Source organism: Hippoglossus stenolepis, chromosome 14, assembly GCF_022539355.2.
Source record: "Hippoglossus stenolepis isolate QCI-W04-F060 chromosome 14, HSTE1.2, whole genome shotgun sequence".
Taxonomy (NCBI): domain Eukaryota; kingdom Metazoa; phylum Chordata; class Actinopteri; order Pleuronectiformes; family Pleuronectidae; genus Hippoglossus; species Hippoglossus stenolepis.
Window position 1 is genome coordinate 14,546,073 of NC_061496.1, and position 22,474 is coordinate 14,568,546.

The 22,474-nt window shown below is 41.0% G+C and overlaps 1 protein-coding gene across 2 annotated transcripts in view; it reads left to right on the forward strand.

Moving 5' to 3' along the window:
- Positions 1-22,474, forward strand: part of LOC118121388 (voltage-dependent R-type calcium channel subunit alpha-1E) — a 91,299-nt gene that overhangs the window by 19,908 nt on the left and 48,917 nt on the right. The window contains exons 3-5 of one of the 2 annotated variants that reach the window (XM_035177222.2): positions 12,006-12,272; positions 18,416-18,521; positions 18,774-18,913. In XM_035177222.2, the coding sequence (XP_035033113.1) occupies positions 12,006-12,272; positions 18,416-18,521; positions 18,774-18,913 (513 nt within the window). Of the gene's footprint in view, positions 1-12,005; positions 12,273-18,415; positions 18,522-18,773; positions 18,914-22,474 lie in introns of those variants that run through there. The other variant, XM_047343199.1, reaches the window with a different exon arrangement.

Here is a 22,474-nt window from a genome sequence, read left to right on the forward strand (position 1 = left end):
GTGGCCAGGTCGTAAAATGTCAAGTTGTAAATGAGAAATTCAACCAAACAAAAAAGTGAAATTAATTGTTGCTTTAGCAAAATCATTATAACATTACTATATGGCAAGATATAAATTAAATATATGCACTGAACATGCATCTTTCTCTTATGCCTGTGAGCTGTATTGATTTCACAATTTTAAATGACAGCTTTAATACTTAATTTACCATTTTATAGCCGTGTGTGTTATATTCCTACATGTTAAAATTATAGCCATCATGTGCTTCTTTGAAAATTAAAGTCCTGACACGCTGAGGAGCACGAGTGTGCACCCTGTCGTAGACCTTGTAATCTCTCCCCGTCCTTTCATTCAAAGCCTCGGATTTGAATATCAAAGATGATTGTGCTGTGTGTTCTGAGAGTTCAATGCTGTTTAGACTCATTGGAGCAAATAATACCTTTGTAGTGCAACAGGACTTCTTTCTGTCGCTGACGCTTCTGAGCCGAACGGTCTCAGCATGCAGAACGAGCCGGGTCTTTATTGAAATTTTCTATTTTGGACCCTTAATTTGAGATTACAATTCAGTGATGGGTCAGATTTTAGTGTATGTGGTTAGCATCAAGATCCCCACATTAGCCACAGCTCTGTTCGAGGGAACGAGCCAAAGACATGCCTGAAGTGTGTGTGTGGGGGAGATATTCATCACGTCCATATCCCCCGCCAAAACCAGAGTCCAGTCATGGCAGCTGTGTGACTTATGTTTCCCCGGGAAGGTGTAGTTCTGACAAATGGGTGAAGAAGGATGCTGAGTAAGCAAAGTGAGTCTTCATCAATATCCAGCACGGCAGCAGCAGAGTGAGACTCCAGCGCCATGTCTGTGACCTCTAGTGGAGCCTGTGAGAGCTGTTCACTGCACAAAACAGGCGCATGCATGCATTCATGAGACAAATGGGTGCTGCTTAGCCTGTGGTGGTGATGTCATTTGGAACCAGCAGGTGAAAGAGGCATGAGCTGGAAGGGTTCACGGAGCAGAGGAATGATGAGAATAGAATTCCCGGAGAATAATTCACACAGAGGCACAATGAGAAGAAGAAAGTGACACCGCACATAGTTTTAAGTTTTAAAGCTTTAATTAGTTGTAAGTCAGCTCCGTCCTCCTCACACCGGATCCCGCCTTGCATGTTGTAACCCTGGGACAGAGAAGTGATCAATCATGTTAACATTGGGACAAAGTTTGATTTGATCCCGTGTGTGTGTGTGTGTGTGTGTGTGTGTGTGTGTGTGTGTGTGTGTGTGTGTGTGTGTGTGTGTGTGTGTGTGTGTGTGTGTGTGTGTGTGTGTGTGTGTGTGTGTGTGTGTGTGTGTGTGTGTGTGTGTGTGTGTGTGTGTGTGTGTGTGTGTGTGTTAAATTAGCCCCTTGTTGCCCACCAGAGGGCATTCAAAATCCACACTCTTTATGATTCATCGCAGCTTCGGCCAAGCTTGTCGGCACAGTATGTTTTCCAGTTCGGAGCAGATGCCACTGTAGAAGCTGTTGGATAATGATGTTGTGAGAAAGACTGTCATGTGGAGGGGAAATCAAGCAAATCTGATCTGCAGCTGCTGGGAAAGTCTTAAGGATCTCAATAAAGTCCAAATTATTTTGCAGAAAACCTTAGGCTGGGGCTTTATGATAAGAGTTTATTGTTCTTGAGTTTTTGGGGTTTATTTGCCAATGGTTCTATCCTAGAGCTAAAACTAAGCTACCCCATGACCTGTCCAGGATATATCCTGCCTTGGATGGATGATGTGTTAACTCATATTCAGTCCAGATTTTGGTTTAATCAGAGGCGGGCAGAGGCCAGGACGGAGAGTTTTGGGTTAAATCCAGAGGTCCTAAATTTTCTCCCAGACTCTCGCCTCCAGTCTACCCTATTCCTCTCTGTGCTTCATTCATGTGCGCTGTGCACTTCATAGCTTTTCCAGGCCTTAGGGGTCCTTCGCCAATGCACCAGCCTACACCGGCAGTCTGCTCATGTCTGTATCCAGCCCTTGCACATGCCTGGTAAATTTACTGCAGCCTGTTAACAATATTGATCTGTTTGGCTGCCAGTATGATTATTAACAGTCTTCTCATTCACTCATAGTTTTGAGCCAGAAAGATATATGGACTATTGTATGGTTTAATTTAAAAAGGTAAATGGCTGCAGCACCAAGCAATCACTGCAAATACCTTATTCATGACTTTTTTTTTATTATTAGCCCACCACCTGCTTCCTGCTCATTGTTTATTATGATGGATTTCCATTGTCTGAATTTGATGCTTTTCTTTTTTCTCCTTTTGGTTTTGCACCATGTTTTCTAAGAAATCTCTCAACATCTCTATTACCCTGCGAATTCTCCAAAGCACATATATGTGTCTCACTTTCACTGTACAAGAAAATAACACATTTGGTTTTTATTTTGAAAGTAAGGCCATGAAAGGGGTTAGGGTTGTAACAATGTGAATAATAGTGCACAAAAAGAGGACAGGTTTCTAAAGTGAATTAACCTTTAATGACCAGATAGTCTTGTTATAAAACAGCATCAGTATCAGTACATTTCTTAAATTTTTCTGTTTGTCATATTTAAATGAGGGAATACACTCCATATATATTGTTGACACAATTACAGTGACTGAAGAATATCTAAACACGACATTGAAACGGATTATTGTCTGCCACATTAAATAATGTAGTGCCATCATTTGTCACTAGGTGGAGATAATCTCTCAGCGATTTTACTGCCCACCACTACAATTTCTTCTATGGGAGATGGTTATTCCGAATGAGGCAGATTTAAGGAAAATAACATGATGTGACAGTGATGTTAGTACACGTATGAATTAGTGTTAAATAAGAAGCTAATTTGATCATATTATTGAATATTGCTGAAAATGTCATCCATCTGCTCTATGACGGCAAATACTTTGAAAGAGACAAACCTGCCATGACATCCAATTTTCTTTGCACAGTTGATTCCTCTATTAACCGTTGGAATGAAAAATGAATGAATGAAAGCTCTGGTTAAAGTCTGTATTGTTTTCTAGGGTTCATCAGTGGTCTGATGTGGCTCCTGATCACTTCCCCACAGGCTAAGAAAATGAAAAAAGTCACTTAAAATCTCTCAAATTCTTTTGCAACCAGTCCAAGTTATAGCTTTAAAAAGTTGTTACATTAGTATTACAAGTGGTGAATCAGGCTTTTATTTTCATGTGTGATGAGTTGAGTATTTCTCAAACTAAGTATTTGAGTTTAATAGAACTTCAGTTGTATATTTGAATATAATTGTGATTTGAATGATTGAACATTTATAAACAGTTTATGAACTGACATTGATTGAGCTTGATTTTAACAGTTTTTTTTATCTAATGATCTTGTTTCTTTCTTAAAGCTTTTTCCGTCACACTGTTATTTAAGGCTGTGCATACATATCTGTGTGAATGCTAATAAGCTCAACTTAATATGGACAGTGTGCTGCCAAAGACTGCATTGCAGTATTTGTATTATCTGCTCAACCTCCCTCAGCCTGTATATGTGCCTGTTTGAATGTTACCTCTGAAACACATCAGGCCAGTTTGAGGCTAATCCGCTTGCCAGTAAGTTCACCAGGATGATTCGGTGCATGTTGTGGAAATTTACTGACGACATCATCTCAGCAGCAGAAATCCTGAAGTGCTCTTCTTCATCTTTTTTTTTTGATTAAGCTGCTTTAATGAATAAGGCATCTCAAACAGCTGTATAAATGTCCGTGTTTGTTTCTTGTTATCTGGTTGATAACTGCAGCAGATCATTGAATGCCCTATTGTTATTTAATTGGACCGGTCTAAACTTGCTTTATGGCAGAAACCAGGTTAACATGCTCGTGGACAACGGTCATAACTCAGCTCCCCGTGGGGGCCGAGGATTTATATAGGTTATTCCTTAAAATCTAGGGTTACGGCGACAGATTCACGGGGCTGAGAATAGGGGCCATGTCAGTTCAGTTGCTAGGAAACAAGTAGGAGGAAGACAACAGTGGAAGGCAGAAATCTGGGTTGGGTACAGCCAAGGAGAGAGGGAGGGAGAGAGAGAGAGGGTAAGACAGCTGGAGAAATTGAGGAGGGTGAGAGAGAGAGAGAGAGAGACAGAAGAATTGTGCCGCAGGGTAAACGTGTTTCATCACATTTCCTTCAGGCGCTGATCAAGGCCATGGAGAGAAATCAACAGTGCTGCTATTTCCATGCTGTATTTCAGGGAGATGACTATTGATTCAGTCAAACCCTCTTGTAATTATTCCTGTTTCTATGATCAAAAACACTTTGCCAGTTTAAAGCCCAGAAATTCAAATGGTGGTTGAGATCATTACTCACTCTCACACACACACACACACACACACACACACACACACACACACACACACACACACACACACACACACACACACACACACACACACACACACACACACACACACACACACACACACACACACACACACACACACACGAAGGTCCTCTCATGTCCTAAGCATTACCATGTCAATGAAGCTAAATATAGCGCATCTCCCAGCCCCTTCATCTTACCACATCAATAGGTCTGGCTTGGCCGTCAGTCTGTCCTTCGTGTGTTTGCCCCGAGCTTTTCTTTGTCATGTTCAAATCTTGGCTCAGGTCGATGGCACACTGACGGCACAGCGGTTAGTTTTTTGTAAGTTGGAGCATGAACCAATATGAAAGATAATTGGTGAGAACTTCTGACACAAATTGACAGTATGTGAAGCGGGTGTTTATAAGAGAATAATAACCAAAATAATACATCTTTAGTCGTAAAAGTGTGTTTAGGTTCATTACTGCTATATCAAAATTACTTCAATATTTTCATCATATGTCATTGTCTCAAACCAACAGTAGCAGTGGCTCAAACATAAGCTCTTTCAAGTCTCCAACTGTGGACCATACGCATTTCTGTAAGACAGTGGAAAAGCAGTCCCTCAATTTCAAACATTGTATCATTTTCTTTGCCAGTCTGGTCATGCTTTAACCCATATTATAATGAATTTGTCACACATCAGCTGTACATCAGCTGTGTGAACAGACTGTGTGAACAGATTGTTTTCGTGCTGATTCAGTTCTGTGATCTCCACCAGTCCACATTTGGACTACAAAAATATTAATATCTTTTCAAGTAAAAAAAAAGAGTCCCATCATGGGGTCAACTCTATCTAATGGGGACAAACAGCAAGACCCCATAACATAAATCATTACATTTCAAAATAGAGACATGTTTTTAGGTGAGGTCATTTTAAGTTAAGGGTGTGTGTGCGTGCGTGTGCGTGTGCGTGTGTGTGTGTGTGTTAAAGACCAGGTGCAAATGTGCACAGGTATGAGACGAGCGTGTGGAGAGGAAGAAAACTGTAATCATCCAGTGTGTTCTTCAGAGACCTGGAGTGAGAAGGAGGGAACAGTAGATCCTAATAAATGAACACAATATCAGACTGAGTTAGAGCAGACAAACAAAGAGCAGACAGGGGGTTACGGCTCCGTGGTCATTAATTCTCAACTTGAAGTTGAATTTGATGTTCATTGTATATGTATATTTACTGTAATCACTACAAAACAACAATCTGTCTTGGTTTGATAAAACTGTGAGATATTATGTATTTTTTTTTTATTACCACTCACTTTCAAGCAATCTGTTAAAGTTCCCTTTGTTTTTAGGTCCCACCATTTTGTTTATTGTCTGTTTTTAATTGTTGCAGCAAATGGGAGTAACACCACTTTGTTGCTCACATTTTTGCCAGTACGTGTAAGCTGGACAGCATCGTCTCTCCGAGGATCTCTTGTTGCCATAGAAACTGTTTTGGCAATGACAGCTATAAAACAATTTCATGTTAGATTACCCTGTCGACAGTCACAGCAACTTACAAGGAAACTTTTTCTCCTCAAATGCACAGTTTAAAACTTAAAATTAAATGAATTAGATTCTTGTGTGCAATCAAAGTCTTCATACTTCGGGACTGTGAAGCATTGAACACGAGCAGGATGCTTCTGTGTGTTAAAACCATAGCATTTATCTCAAAAGCCTCTCAAAGTGCTGTAATGCATAAGGACTTGGGTGATCCTCCATGTTTGATTTAGCGCCATCCTCAGGCCAACTAGTATGATAACACATTGGTTTTTGACTCATTCTCCTCAGTCACTGTACTTGGTAGCAAATGTTAACTAAGCTTAACTAAGATGTTGAACTCATAGACCGTAGACTATATGAAGATGGACAACATGACACCTCCCCAAAAGTGCCAAAGTGTCTCTGTCGCCATCTGGTGGCTGGCTGCAGTATAGGTAATTAGTTCTGCTTTGTCCATGTTAGTGGATGGGACATGGGCACAACAAAGAAGTCAGAAAAACACACCAAATAAACTTGGTTTCTGTCATTTTAGTTAGTTCTTAGTTTCTTTAACTAGCAAGATTAAAACAAGTATGCATTAATTACAACGGACGGTTATTGAGTTAAAAGAAAATGACAAATATGCACATTTCCGAAACTCTTCCTGGATGATGACGTGTTTTGATGGCACTGTCTCAGTGTGTGTTTTGATCTGCTCTTTTATACCTTCACAATAAAAGCTCCTCCCACAGCTGCCATCACTTCTCCACATTGATGAAAATGTGTTGACACGTCTGCATCAGACGGACACACAGATTCCTTATCTGACGTCTCTCTGTCTGTCACACAGTGCTGTGTAAATCATGTGACTTCTCAGTGTAACTCACTACAGTGGCTGCCAGCACGTACTCTGTACTACTCCAATTACACTACCTCTCATTTAGTCACGGATTGATTTGGCCTTTTTCTTTCTCTATTATGTTTCACTTACCTGCGCTTGGTTTCAAATTAAATGAAGAATAAAAGAAACAGAAATAGCCAGAGGTACATGTTGATTTACCTAAAGTTTATCATTTAGTGTAAGTACCTTTCTGAATTGACTTGTCATTGTATGTGGTCCCCGCTGTCCTTGCTGAGTTAGCACATCTCATGGCATGAAGCTGAAGTTGTCATAATGTTTCTGAATGTGATATTTTTAGCAGAAACACAGAACACTGACTGAGCTGCACAATCCCTCATTAATGTGTCATTGTCTCCAAATCCATTTCTGAAAATCATACAAAATACCCAACAAATCCAAAATGAGCTCAAATCTGTTTAGCATTTATTTTTTTATAGAGAAAAAGGTGTAGGCTACTAAAATGTCTTCTATTTCTGGATTTATGTGGGTTGAGCACAGCACTATCTCATGAATAGAGATCAACAAGTAGAATAAGGTTTGAGAATAGCCATAAGAATTCAGCACACAGAAACTTGTTGGAATTATGCCGATGCAGTTTGTGTGCTTGCGTTCAGAAACCTAACGTGCAGGGGTGAATGGGCGCTGAGTTTATAACATTGTTATTTTCCCTCAGGGTAAGTAGCTACTCTAGTTACACAACTATAAATGGAAGTGGCTGATAATGACCAGGTTTCAAATCCAAGCCCACCAGGTATCGCCATCCCCACGTTCTATTTTTGAATTCAAATCTTTGTTCACAACTCAGTTCTGTGGCACTAAGTCCCATTACCAGAGCAGTGACTGTCAACCTGCTGTCATGACAGCTGGTAACCTTAGTAACCCCCGCATTTCTCGGCTAGATTTTTGCAAACTAGACAACTTTTAATGCCAAGAGATGGTTTTCCAAAATTTACGCAATGTCCAATTAGACACCAGTTCTTCAGTTGTGTCTACCTTATAAAAATTGGTTGTTGTTGTTTTCCATCATATTCTGGTGTTTTAATACAGTTCAAGCTTTTTCAGCTTTCCAATAAAATATTTCAGTTCTTCAATAAAAGACTAAATTTCAGATCTTGAGTTCCTTAGGATTTCTCCCTGGTCTCTTGGTTCAAAGCATCAGTTTACTCCTCTTAGATAAACAAGAATGGATGGATGCATGATAAACATTGACTGGAGGGAAACCCCTGTTTAAGTTGTTTAACAAACTGGTTCAATTTTAATAATGGCCAATACACAAATGTATATTTACTCACGCTGTATTTAAACAAACATGATAAACAATATATAATTGAAAGTTTGAACAAATCCAAATAAAAATCGCTTCATTTAATATCAATCTTATCAGATATAAACATATACACAAATTGGAGAGGGGGAGTCATAAGCAGCCAACTGAAGCATTCTTGGAGCCCTTGCTACATGAGGGCGTGGTCACTTTTTCCTCCAGTGTCTCAGTTGTATCCATTTAACTACTGAAAAAGCCAAAATAATGAAGGAAGAGACGTTAAGTTTACCAAATGCTCCATTGATCAGGTATAAAGGTTCAAGGGAAGCACTTCACTTATCTTTTAGGTATCTAACAATGAACTGTTTGACCACTTTAGTACCAAAATCTATCAACAACTGCTGACTTACAACCAGTCATCCAGAAAGGTGTTCATATTAATGCCTAACAGCTGATTTATAAAGCATGTGGCACCAACTAACCTCAGGGCCACTGATGTCAATCATGTTGTGTTGATAGTACTTAAACAATATAACGAATATTTAGATTCCAAAGGGTGATTTTTAATGTGAGGAAAAAAAGAGTATTCAAATCATCACCTACATCACAGACTGTAACTGCTCGCTCTCTGCCTTTCTACAGGAAAGATCCATCCTCCCTCCGTCATCTCTGTTGCTAACACACAATTATCATAATTCACTCCTCCCCTCTCAGCCAAGAAAGCTGTGACTGCTGCTGCACTCTCTCATCCCGGCAGAAAACAATGACATGATATTGTTTGTGTGCTGCGGCGCCGAGAGAGTGGAGGAAGTGACATTTCAATCACACACAACTGAAACATCTAAAACGAAATGAAATGTGATTTTTTTTTTTCTAAAGCATTTTTTTTTTGTTGCTTTATAACTGGAGGAGAAGCTGTATGTTTCTTCTGACTGTATAGAACAAGAAACCATCTGTCTTTTGTATGTTCTATTTTTAATGTCCATACTGTGTTGGAGCACTAATGAGTCAGAGGCCACACACCATTGAACACTGCCTCCGTCACACCACCATCACTAAACACCCATCAGTGTCAGCGTTGTGGTTAATCTCCTGCGGTTCTTCTCTTTGTCTTCAGCCTCCATCACTATTACTTCACTATTTCAGATTCAAAACTGTGTGATGATGGCTGGTGAATTTTACTTTACGCAGACTCTCAATTTGAATGCTCTGTAAGAACAAGGATTTTATTCAGGCATCGTCATATGCTTTTGTTTTGTGGTGGTGTTTTTCTTTGTGTAGGGCTCCATTGCCTCATTTAAAGGATAAGACCAGAGTTATTTCATATTTTTATTATTGACGTTAAAATGCATTAAAAGACCAAAAAACCAACAATACGTTTGTCTCAGCCCCAAGCCCACTGTTTTCAATCAGAGTAAATCTTCAAAATAACCTTTAAAAACGTAATTTCATCCGGGCACTGTAAATTGTGCATTTGTTGGGTACTGTTTTAAAAGGCGCTTCAACACAAATTTAATCTGCTACTGAGTATTTACAGCAGGACAGAGAGACAGACTAAACTACAGCGCCCATGTTTGTGACAATGAAGAAACGTGTCAACCAGTGCAAAAATGTGGCTCATTGATTATTTAGAATATAAGCCTGATAAACACTGTTACATATAAGGAGAAGAAATACAACAGATGTGTTATAGTAGGTGCCTGGTTGGACTTGTAATTTAAGCATAAAGGAATTAAAAAGATTCCACCACAGCTTCAGGTTGAGAATGCATCTGCCAAGGCCAAACACTCCCTTTGTGAAACCACACTTAAATTCACTGGATCCAGATTTTTATTTGAATTAGCACCAAATACCAGTCCCCTGAACCTGCCAGATTTCTTTTCTTCAAGATCCATTCATTTCTTCTTTGAGAAATCAATGAAAATGTCGGGCCTCTGATTCAGGTCTACACCTTATTTATTGGGTTCTTCCCTGAACGATAACACATCCTTCCACCAAGTTTAGTGTTAATCTGCCCAGTAGTTTAATGTGTAATGTTGCTAATAAACAAATAAACAAACAAACAAACAAAACAAACCCTAACCCAAATGGACAGGGGTGAAAAAATAACCTCCTTAGTGGAGTAAATAACCCTAACCCCAAAACAGACTGGTTGTGTGTATGATAGGCTGCTTGACTGTATGTGGGTGCAAGCGTTTAATTGTATATATCATATCCAAAGCATATAGCTGTATATATATAGGGCATATTGTCTTGCTCTTTTACATCTGTGGCACAGAGCGATAGAATATAGGCTTTAACACGATACTTGTTAGTAGAATTACTTTACATGATTTGTTGACAATAAAAGAAAGAAACAATAATACCAGAATCATCCTGTTATTGCTCCCTGTACACTCATGTTTCCCATATCTGTCAGCGTTGCATTGGTCCCTGCCCTTCACTCCTTGATTGCAACAACCACACCCTCATGAGACTATAGATATGATCACTTCCAGTCAGCAGCACACAGCAGCATGAGTCCCCCCCACTCACTATCATGCCTCTCTCAATAGTAGGTTCCACACCCTGTAATTAGCCAGAGAAGCTCGCTGTCGTCCTCTTGAGTGAGCTGCTGCTGCTGCTGCGCTCATTTCACAACAGGTGTTTGTTTATTCCTCCTCTCCTCTCCACACACACACACACATACACACACGCACACGCACGCACACACACACACTCCTCCAGATCTGATACGTGACCAGCATCCACTGCGCTCGCCCTGAGGCGTGACCATGCAAGGTGAACAACACAAGTCAAAGCCGAATATCACAGCGTGGTTCATCTTCAAATTGCTGTTGACCAGTCACGAATAAAAAAGGCTGTTGTCACTGACCACAGTCGATTGGAGAGAGAAGGTTACGCACATGTTCAGCAAAACGCACAGAACCGGTGTGCGGCTGCATTTTAATAGTTCGGATAATTACAGTTAATTATGATCTCCTGGTGGAGGCAGTTGCGTCTAATGATTGTTTTCATTTCACTGAGGTTTTTAATAATTCCTTGCAATACGCTGTGTTGCCTCTCCTCGCGGTTTACATGCGCACGTTAAGCAGCGTGGGTACAGGGTTGGACAGAGGCTATAGCAGAGGTGTGTTGATCCTGTCGCTTTGCATGAGGAGACACTGTTGTCTTCTTTCCTCTTTCACAGTGCGGGGGGAACCGGGGGAGATGCTTCCTTCACTATCCCGCTGCAGAGGAGCCGGATTCAGGATTTTCTCTTATTGCGAGTGACGCGTAATTTTCTTCGCGTTGTTTCGGGGGTGGGGGTGAAATGTGAAAGACGCCAAAGTTTTTTTTTTCCCTCTTATTATTTAATATATAATTTTTTCCGTCCTGCGCTTGCACATGCAGCAGGATAGTGCTCTTGCCGTAGGTGGTCAACAGAGACGCGGAGAGAGGAGACAGGACTGATGTGCTCTGAATTAGTTAGTGGACTGTTGCCAGTTTATTTAAAAATCCATGGATTAACCTGCTCCTCTCCTCCTCGCTCCGGGGACTGAGGATGGCTGGAGACGTGACCTGTTGCAGATTCCTCTCTCTTCGCTCTCTTTGCTGTTTGAATGGATAAAACGCAGCAAAATGAAACCGATTCCACAACTTCATTTAATAAGACCACGGGTTCGTTAAATGAAGCGGGATATAATTACTTTTTTTATTTTGTTGTTTCCTTTTTTACGCACAGCGCACTAATAAGGTGGATCGACGTGCTGCTCTACACGGCTCCTCATCGGACGAGATATCCGTTCATGTTTTGATCTGGTTTTGAAGTTTCTTTGTTTTGGGCGATGGACTGAAACTGGTCAGGATCTCGCCACACCAAGCGCAGCACCGCGCCCTGCTTTCCAGGAGGACATAACCTCCTTCCCCCTGCTCTCTCCTCTCCCGTCTCACTCTCTCTGTCTCCTCCCGTGTTGGTGTTTGCTTTTGACAGAATGGCCAGATTTGGAGACGACGTTCCTGGCTTGTTGAGCTCAGGGGATGGAGGGTCCGAGCGCAACCGGAACCGCGATGGGGCGGCGGTGTCCACAGGTGGCATCTCCCCAGCCTTCAAGCAGACCAAAGCGCAGCGCGCCCGCACCATGGCCTTGTACAACCCCATCCCGGTCAGGGAGAACTGCTTCACCGTCAACAGGTCCCTGTTCATCTTTGGCGAGGACAACGTGGTCAGGAAGTACGCCAAGAAAATCATTGAGTGGCCATATCCTTTTTTTTCTGCTTCATGGTGAAAATGAAGTGGGTAAGGTGTGAATTACAAACACACTCATCCAATATGTGCAAGGAGTCATGTAGGTGTAAAATACACATGGTCTTCCTGTTGGTCTGTAAAAAAAAACTTACATATATTTTTCATAAGGTGTAACAGGCCCACAAATAGAACATCACCTCATATTCCCACAAGTGGGGGAGAATCGGTGGGAAATTTCAGCACCATGGACAGCACACACAGCACGACACATGAGAAATTCAACCACCACACACACACACTATCAGAGTCCAGTCTGGAAAATGTTTGAATAACAACCCACTTCTCTGGTTCATATGAGCTAGATTAATTGAAATACAATGCAGTACTATTAGAAAGTGAAAAGACAGAATAAGCACCAAAGTTTGTATCGTTATTCTGATACAACGGAAACCCACAAGTGGGTGAAATTATGTATCAGTTTGACACAGGTTATATAAATAGCTTTATTTAGACAGGAACCACTGCAGAGGAGGAGGAGTTGTCAGTGGAAAGTGGATTAGTGGAACAGAGAGGAGATTCTCCATGTATGGCTCATATATTTTGTGTCAACAAAACCCTATGAAGACCGGCTGTTGCCATCAGACTCATTGTGTCTCCTGGTCAATTTATACAAAAGATAAAACAAACTCAACTAGAGCTGTTGTGATTGCTTAATTGTAAAAGAAAATTAATTAGCAGCTATTTTCATAGTTAATAAGTCATTTCTAAGCAAAAATTGTCAAACATTCTTCTCCAGTATGATGATTTGCTTATTTTTTCTGTTTTATTTCACTGCAAACTGAATATATTTGGGTTTTCTGCTGCTGATCAAACAAAACAAGAAATTTAAAGACATGTTATTGATGTTTTCTGCACTATTGTATGTTAAGTTGAAACCCTAACTCACCTAGCCAAATATATGTTACATATTGTCTGGCTGGTTTTTCCATATAGACTCACTCTTCTATCAAGTGAAAATGATTCCTCTGCTTTGCTGAGGAGGAAGGACCACACGTAAATGTGCATTAGTGGCGTGTTTGTGCTGCAGCTCACCAGGTGTCTGGGCCAGGTGTGGCCTCTTCACTTCCATTGTTCTGCTCCATTCAGCAGCTTCCTGACTGACTTACTGGCCCCACTGCTGATTTTTGAAAACCCCAGTAAACAGAATGAGTGTGCTCCTTTTGTTGATTGCGGCTTGTGGGTTTTTTTTCTTTCACGGTGGGCCCCGTTCATTGAGCTGATTAAAAATAGAAACAGGATGAATTTCAATCATCAGCTGAGGTAAAAGGGTTGAAGTGCGTGTCTGTGTGTGTGCACGTTACTGTATGTGTGTCATCACAATATAGATAATTAAGTGGTTGGGTCATTACTAAGAAATAATTCAACCATATCTCCATGCACATACATGTACATACTGGGGCGTGGTAAATGAAAGCATTGTATGTGCTGTAGTGACCAGAAGAAAAGCAGCCGGACTGAACCACCTCCAGGTTAATGTGCTGTTATGGAGGGAGTGTCTCATTACATCTAATGAGCTCTACTGTATCTGATTAACAGACATTAACAGGAATTATATGTAATGATGTCTGATCGCTGTGTCGTGTGCTATTACAACTAGTCATTACTCACTGAGTCAGACTATATTATATTGTTTGCTAATATGGTTTTAAAGGGAGGGATGCTGAGCTGAGTGATGTCGTATTCTGGTCAATTTCCACTGTGGCTGTGATGAGTGGATCAGTTCACTATGTATATGTGGATCATATTTAGTGTGCACACATACTGTACATATATATAAATTATATAAACATGCTTGTGAGGACCCTTAATAACAGAGTGTATTCTTTAGCCTTAAGCTTAACCACCCTTAGTCCTGCAAGTACAGACTACTCGCTCGAATCTTGAGCACTACTTTAACCAGAAGAAGAGAAATGTGCGCAAACCAGTTAATTCTCCCACAAACTGTTTTTATTTCACCTCCCAGGTAGATAACGTTTTTGGGCTCAGAAACTGGAGACTTGATGAAAGGTCTGTGCCCAAAATGTTACCCGTTTTTCGTCTTCTGGTTTTCATCCCTTCTGTCCAACAGCTACTGTTTATTAAGTTTGAATAATGCGTTTTTTTGTCTACTTTCTGCACACTTTACTGAGCTGCAGCAATGTGTCAATTTGTCAATTAGCTTATTTCCAGAAAATTTTATATAAAAGATAATGAAATTATCATTTTAGTACCTTTTAAGTAAACATGTCAGACACTCACAGGGGTCAGCGCATCAAATATCAGGATTTCATGAGGCCTTATGCAATAGAACATGAAATATTGTTGGTTTCTGACTATTTGTTACAAAAGACATCTGAAGACGTCACCCTGGATATTTTTCACTATGTTCTGACATTTTCCAGGCAAATTGATTCGTTTAAGGAAGTACTTGCTGGATTCATCGATTGTGAATTGAATGGTTACTTGCTGCCTTGTTCCCATTGTCTAAAACTCAAAGCCGTCCCCACACGAATAGAAGCACAAGTGCACACACAAACATACACACACACGCACTCAGTCTCAGCAGGACGTAAAGGTCAGCCTTGCGTTTGGAACACAACTTGCTGCTGTCACTGCGCCGTAAGAGGCTCTTCTTTCTCAATTAACAGCAGATGATCAATGCAGGAAATATCCAGAGGCTTCTGTGGTTTGGGTTTGTACTGGAGCCAGCGAGGCGTGTGTGGGCTTGTGAGAGCGTGTTGCTCTTTATTTTGATAGTAGTTTGAGTACATATTATTTTTTCTTTTTTTATGTCCCTTTGTGCTGGTTTATAGGAATAAGGGGTGATTTTATAGGTGTGCTAGTCTAACTGTCAGTCGCTTGAGGTTGAATTCAATGAAGGCAGGTCGAGGCCTGGCAGACGAGAGGCAGGGATAATGAAGCAAATTACCTGAGTTTAGTGTGGCGGGCCTGGTGGGAACTGGCAGCTGCTCCTCCTCTCTGATCCCCACTGGGATCCCCCACAGCGGGAAGTTTCCCATTGAGAAGGTACACCTGTAAATAATTGATTGTTTGATTTAATAGAGTTTGTTTCATCAGGGCACACATGAATAACCATGTGAGAGTAAGACGTGCTTACTGGATGACAGACATAGTTTTTCTGCTTTATTAAAAACAAACCTGTTTGAGACACATATGGGGCAAAGAGTCCACTTTCCAATCCACTGGAATGAGAACTTGGTGTGAGTGTGTAGATCTCCCTCCGAGGCCTTTTATCATGATTTAAATTACATAGGCTCTAATTTCATTAGTCAACTTAGATTTGAGAAAGTCCATTAATTTCCCTTGAACTAAAGCCTTGCATAAAAAGTGGAAATGTAAAATTACCAAAGGAATGTCCCTCATGAAGTTATGGTCCTACTCTCATTATTTCCAATTATAAAAACAGTTTTCTTGCTTATTACCTGCTTTTTAAATCTTTATTTTAAATAAGTGTAGCTGTAGGATATGAAACAAGTATAAATAAGCATTTGTAAACTGGACTATTCGGGCTGCATTTATTATCAGGGTTAAAACAGGCCACTGAAATGTGGAATGAAATTGAATATAGTTTGTTGCAGCAGTCAGCCAAATCTGTTCAGTTGATAATAGCTTTCTTATCTTAGCCATATTTTAACAACAGCACAGTTTGAATTACATTGATAAATAGATATTTAATTTGTAGTGTATCAGTGTCTTCATTCTCCAGACTCAGACAGAGCTTCATCATTGATTTCACTCCAAAATGGAGATTACACCCCTGCCCTTCCTCTATATCTTTGTATATTTGATACTGTTCTCCACCTGTGGCTCACACACATATAAACACACATGCTGCAGATAATTCACAGGTTTCCAATAAGCCCAACTCAGATGCCCATGATTCATTTTTATTTTCAACTCATGCAATAATAATCACAGGGGCTCAGGCCCAATCTGGGCTGGAGCGCGCTCGCAGATGAATGTGGCATCACACTCTGTCTCCGTTTCTATTTTTACACAATTGTTTGAGGAATCAAGGCTGAGTGCCAGCGTCACTGTGACTCACAGGATTGCTCACGAGACACCTTGTTGCTAAAGCTGGAAGACGCACCGTGATCCGCGTCACACACACCAGCTGACATCCAGGCTCTTGGGCAAACGTCTCATATATATGTCTTGATATATTTCTTGTGATCAGATTTTTTTGTCAAGACAGTTAAGTCATTTAGCTGACATATACAAGCTTGTTTTTCTTCAAGATCCACCATTTAGTGGTTATAATTAGTACATCATAAAGTGTGTGTGTGTGCGTGTGTGTGTGCGCGCAAGCTCAGCTGCCGTCTTGTAGCATTGACTTTTGGACGGATGAGAAGCCTGTTGCCGTGGATACCTCCCTCCTCTGTTTCTATCTTCTTTTTCTCTCTTTTCTCCCCTTTCCCACCCATTCCTGCTTATTGTGTGGGAACCATAGACTGTATATAAAAAAGATGGGAACGTTGAGCGTTGGGGCCGGCTAGAGGCTAAAGTGATGCTACTTCTGGAAAATATCAAAACAAACTTGAAAACAGCCCCCAAGCTTGAGACAGACCGACACTTTTTACGATTTGTTTTTGTGCTCATCGTCTGCCGATGGCTGCTATAGTTTTTATTTTTACTTTATTTTTAAGTTCTCAGCAATTACTTGCATCCACTGAGTCAGTGTGTGGCACAGGCTTGGTTTAAGTCAGAACTCCTGTGGGCATGTGGGAGATTATGGTATTTGCTCTGCTTATTTAGCTTCTCATTGCTCACACGTCCCTGAATAACCCTGCTGGATACGACTGCCAGCGCAGCATCGACCTGTCCGGTGTCAGTCTCCCATTGCCTCCTCCTCACCCACCTATTTCACAAGCTTCTCACTCTGGATATAACCATCTTCTTCTCCTCCGCCGATCACCCTTTATTGCCCACATCATTTTCATTCTTCCGCTCTCCCTTCCTGTGTCATCCCTGCAGATTTAAGCTCCCTTCCTTCCTATACCTCTCCTCCACACAACCAGGAAAGAGGGGACCGCCCACGCAGAGCATTAGATACAGAGCACATTGATGCTCTAAGCTCAACCCCAGAGCAGCCAGAGTTGAACTGACAACAATTCAGGTCCCACAGAACAGACTGTAAAGCTTGTAGCAAGAGTCGCCCTGTTTATAGGAGCGCAACTCCGCAAGAGTGTGTGTATGTGTGTGTGTCCTTGTGTTGCTGTCTTTTGCAGCTGACCTCTGATAAGGTGAAGCCAGCTTCTGGTTGTGTCTGGAGCCGCGGGGTTTATTACATTCCACATTAATTCTGTTCCATACAGAAGAATGATTGTCGAAGCTTGTCGACCTTTGCTTAGGCGACACACTGCTGGGCCTGATGTACTTCAATTAAATGAAAAAACAATGTCCAGGCCTGTACTGTATCTGAACCTTAACGTCCCTAAAACAGATGCTCTGTATGCTGTATAAATATACTATGATTTCTAGAGCTTTTTATTACACTACACACATTGGAAGTAATGCTGAGCTCCGATGAATACCAGCACATGAGTGTGACCTAGAATCCTTGAGCTTTCTCTGTATCTGTTTCATGTGCACTTTTCTTATTGTCAATAAATCCCATCAAAAATATGTGATGCAGTGGTTAGTTCCATTGCCTCACAGCAAGGAGGTTCCTGGTTCGAATCCTAAGCCCAGGTTTCTCTGTGTGGAGTGTTTTTATGTGTCTGTGAGGGTTTTCTTTAGGTACTCTGGAGCCTCCGACAGTCATAAGACATTCAGATTGGTTAGGTCATTGGAGACTCAAAATTGTCTGTAGTCTGTCTGTGAATGGATGTTTGTCTCTGTATGTTGACCCTGCGATTCGCTTGTGATTGCTCCTGCATGTACCCCACCTCTTAAGAGGTATAGATAATGGATGGGGCTAGGGGGTTAGGGTTAGGGTGAGACATTAATGCTGAGCAACTGACTTATTTAGTTTGATTTTCATCTTTTCATGAGATTTGTTGAAGATTACAAAATATATATATATAATCAACAGCTGTATTCAGTCATGTAAGTCACTTATAAGTGTGTTAAGTTCCTTAACTTGAGCCTTCTACTCCATTCGAGTACATGATCCTCGCCACAATAATCGCCAACTGTATCGTTCTGGCTCTGGAGCAGCACCTCCCTGGAGAGGACAAAACACCCATGTCCAAGAGATTGGTGAGATATTCACACATGGAAACATCTGCATTTACCACACACACACACACACACACACACACACACACACACACACACACACACACACACTTCTCAATCTTCTGTTGAGTTGTTAAAATTAAACAAATAGGTCTAAACTGCTTCAGATGAAGACTTCAATAAAAAAAGATGCACCCTTCATGCTTCCATTTCAGGTCAGATTGAACTAATACAAACCAGTTATCTGATTGCTCTCTTGCTTTGCATTAACAGGAGAAGACAGAGCCCTACTTCATCGGGATGTTCTGTTTTGAGGCCGGAATAAAGGTCATCGCCCTGGGCTTTGTATTTCATAAAGGTTCCTACCTCAGGAATGGATGGAACGTCATGGACTTCATCGTGGTTCTCAGTGGGTGAGTTGAACAGTGTGTGTGTGTGTGTGTCTGTGTACAGGCAGATCTGTGAAACAGGATTATGAATTCAAAGCGATGGTGATTCTGTGAGATTTACTGGATTCCAAATGCACAGTATGTTCTTGGACTCTTTCTAATTGTTTGGGTTTTTTATATACAGTTCAGTTATTTCTGGCAGGTTTGTTCTAGTTTGTCTGTCTGCTTCCTTTTTGCTTACCGCTCTACAACACCTACACAGGAAATCTTTATTTTTTGGGGGATTTATATTGCCAAGGTAAAAAAGGGGTATGTGAGCAGGAGTTACACAAGGAGCTTGTTTGGTGATGGTAACTTGTGTCACTGGAGATTGTTTCTTTTTGTAGTTGGTTCTCATTCCCATCAAAAGCACCCCACAGTTTGTCTCCATGTCTTCCTAAAGTTAAACTACCTGATTGGTTTCATCTGGCCTCAACGATAATTACAGCTGGGTGTCATCTGTGTATCAATGGAAATGTATGTGGTGCTTTCTGATAATACTACCTAAAGGAAGCACATATAAAGTGAAGAGTATCGGTCCCAGTACAGAACCTTGTGGAACTCCATGACTTACTTTAATGTGTGTGGAGGAGTCACTGTTAACATTAACAAATTGGAATTTAAGTACGACTTAATGTTAAACAGGTTAATGTTCACATAACTTTTGTTTGTAACAAGAAAACACCACATTCAACTTAAACCTCTGAACATCATATTGGATTAACCGGAGGGCAGAGGATGTTGTGAACTGATCTAATACCATGAGCAACTGTGGACTGTTGTGAGGTGGTTACAGCTCATAAACCATCACCTCTGTCTATGTACTTACAGTTCATCATTTACACTGCAGTAAAAGACCCAAGGGGGTTTATATTTACCAGTTAGTCAGTTCAGTGGGGAGAGTTGTTATATTAAAGGGCATTTCAAACCAGTTCCCTTCCCAAGAGAGATCCTTCAACGTCAGAGCAGAAATGTTTATGGTTTAAGAGGAGGGGCTTGATGAGACATCAGATCAACCCCAAAACCCCTCTCTATCTGCCTCTTTTACACACACACACACACACACACACACACACACACACACACACACACACACACACACACACACACACACACACACACACACACACACACACACACATATGAAATATTAATCATGTCACAGCACAGTAATACAAAGGGTGGCAGACAGGGCTCTTAGAGAATTCTACGTGATTCTTGCTGTTCAATTATTGATGACCTGAGCTCAGGCTTCTTAACAAAGTGCCGCTGTTGGAGAGAGGAAGGATGCAAGGTTGTAAGGAGTAGAAAAGAGGAGGGGAGAAGAGTATGAGCGATGGATGGAAGATTGTAGTGAAAGGGATTGTCAGAGTGGCTGCTGACTCTCTAGCATGTTGATCAGCTGATATTCGGCAGGCGTGAGGACACTCAGCCCCCCGGTAAATTACTATACGACCAAAATTAGAAACTTAATTAAAAAACAGTGAGACAGACACACGCTAATGGCTGTTCTAATCTCACCTGCCTGAAAAGGGACAGAGGGGACGAGACTCCAGTGACTCTCCCAATGGTGACAGATGCTGTAATCAGACTTCACCTTTTACTCAGCTCTTTGTATGGATGAGACAGCACTTATTGATGAGTTTGTTGTCTCTGGTACAGAGGTCAGCTTGTGGTGAAGCGTTTGGCTCCAGGGTTTGAATCCAGTCTGGGGCCTTAAGCTGTTTATCATCCACTCTCTCCCCTGCTTTTCCTGTTGCTGTATCTTCTAAAATGCATTTACATATAATCTTAATCAACAAATTCTCCTCAAGCTTTCTCTGCAATTTCCTGGACATTGATTTGGAAGTAAGATGAAGGCACAAAAAAACATAGAACAGCAAAGGCATTTATTCCTGTCTTCTGTGCCGTGGGTTGAATTTGAGTTACTGATTGTGACTGAGTAAGGAGACGTATTCGATCTGGATGAAATTGGCTCCCAGGTCTGATTATATTTATATTCAGGATGATGAAGTGAGCTGCAGATAGATTCCTCTCTAAATTATCATTCTGGCCACAGCAAAGATAAATTAATGAAAATGTTCTCGCTCTGTCTGACACACACACACACACACACACACACACACACACACACACACACACACACACACACACACACACACACACACACACACACACACACACACACACACACACACACACACACACACACACACTCACCTACGGGCCATCATTTGAGATTGCAACCCTATTAGAGAGTGAATGAAGCTTATGAAATCTGCTGATATTAGATGAGTCACCAGTGCTGTCTATCAGTTAGTAATTAGGAAGTATCTGCACTACAGACCCCCACAACCTCCACAGGCAGTATGCATACAAATTCATAAAAAATATGGTTCAGAAATATGCAAAATGTGATTTTCTGTTATAATCATTCTTCATATTCATTTACAGTCATACAGAGTGTCTGTCTTTTATATTTACTGTGTACAACACTCAATTACTGTTCTAAAGTGCTGTATTAATGAAAATGTCATCCATGTTATAAAATTACAGGGGATATGCCTCTTCCATTGGGGAATTGTTTGTTGGTTTGTTTGTTTGCAGGATTACATAAAAACTACTGAACTGATTTCTACTAAACTTGATGGAAAGATGGGACATGGATCAAGAAAGAACCCTTTAAATTTCAGCATAGATCTAGACTTTAATCTTTTTTCTTTTTGAAGTTGAGGGGTCTGTCAAGCCTTGGCGGAGGTGTGAGCTCCAGTGCCGTTCTAGCTGTAAGTCACAGCAAGAGCATAAAATTCACAATAGTCAAGAAAGTCTTACACAAAGTTTGCGTTTTTGAAAGCCTTTATCACAAATCTTGTACAAATCTACTTACTTCTAACTAACTCTATCTCTGAGATTTTGGCATTTTTCCCCCTGTTAAACAGGTTTTTGTGGGGGGTCGTTTTTCCTCACCCTTGTCGAGGGTTAAGGACAGAGGATGTCACACCATGTAGTGATTGTTAAGCCCAATGAGGCAAATTCTAGCTTGTGAATATAGGCTTTACAAATAGATTTGATTTGATTTGCGATTAGGTAAAGAAACAAAGTAAGGTACCTCAAGGAAAGAGCCATCTTCCAGATTCATACTGGCAGGAACCTTAACTTCAACCCTAACTGTGTTGCAGAATTTTATTCCCATTGAGGAATAACACTTGCCTATTATAGCTCAGACCACAAAACCTGCTAACCTTTCCTCCACTGATACCACTGACTCACGCCACATTATGTGTAAACATGTGTAATTACGGAAGCATTTGCTAACGGTGTCAACACTGGAGGCCATGATTACCTCAGCAAGCTGCCTTGGTGTTTCGGGATGGTCTTACACAGAGAGCGTGAGTGGGAGGGAGCTATGAAAAAAACAGATGGTACTGGCTGTTGTGGTGTAGTTGAGGACTGTTGTGATTGAAATTCAAATATGGGGGTCGGGGGGGGGGCAAGAACTGAGAGAAAGATGAGAGGAGAGAAAGAAAAAATGGACAAAGAGCAGCA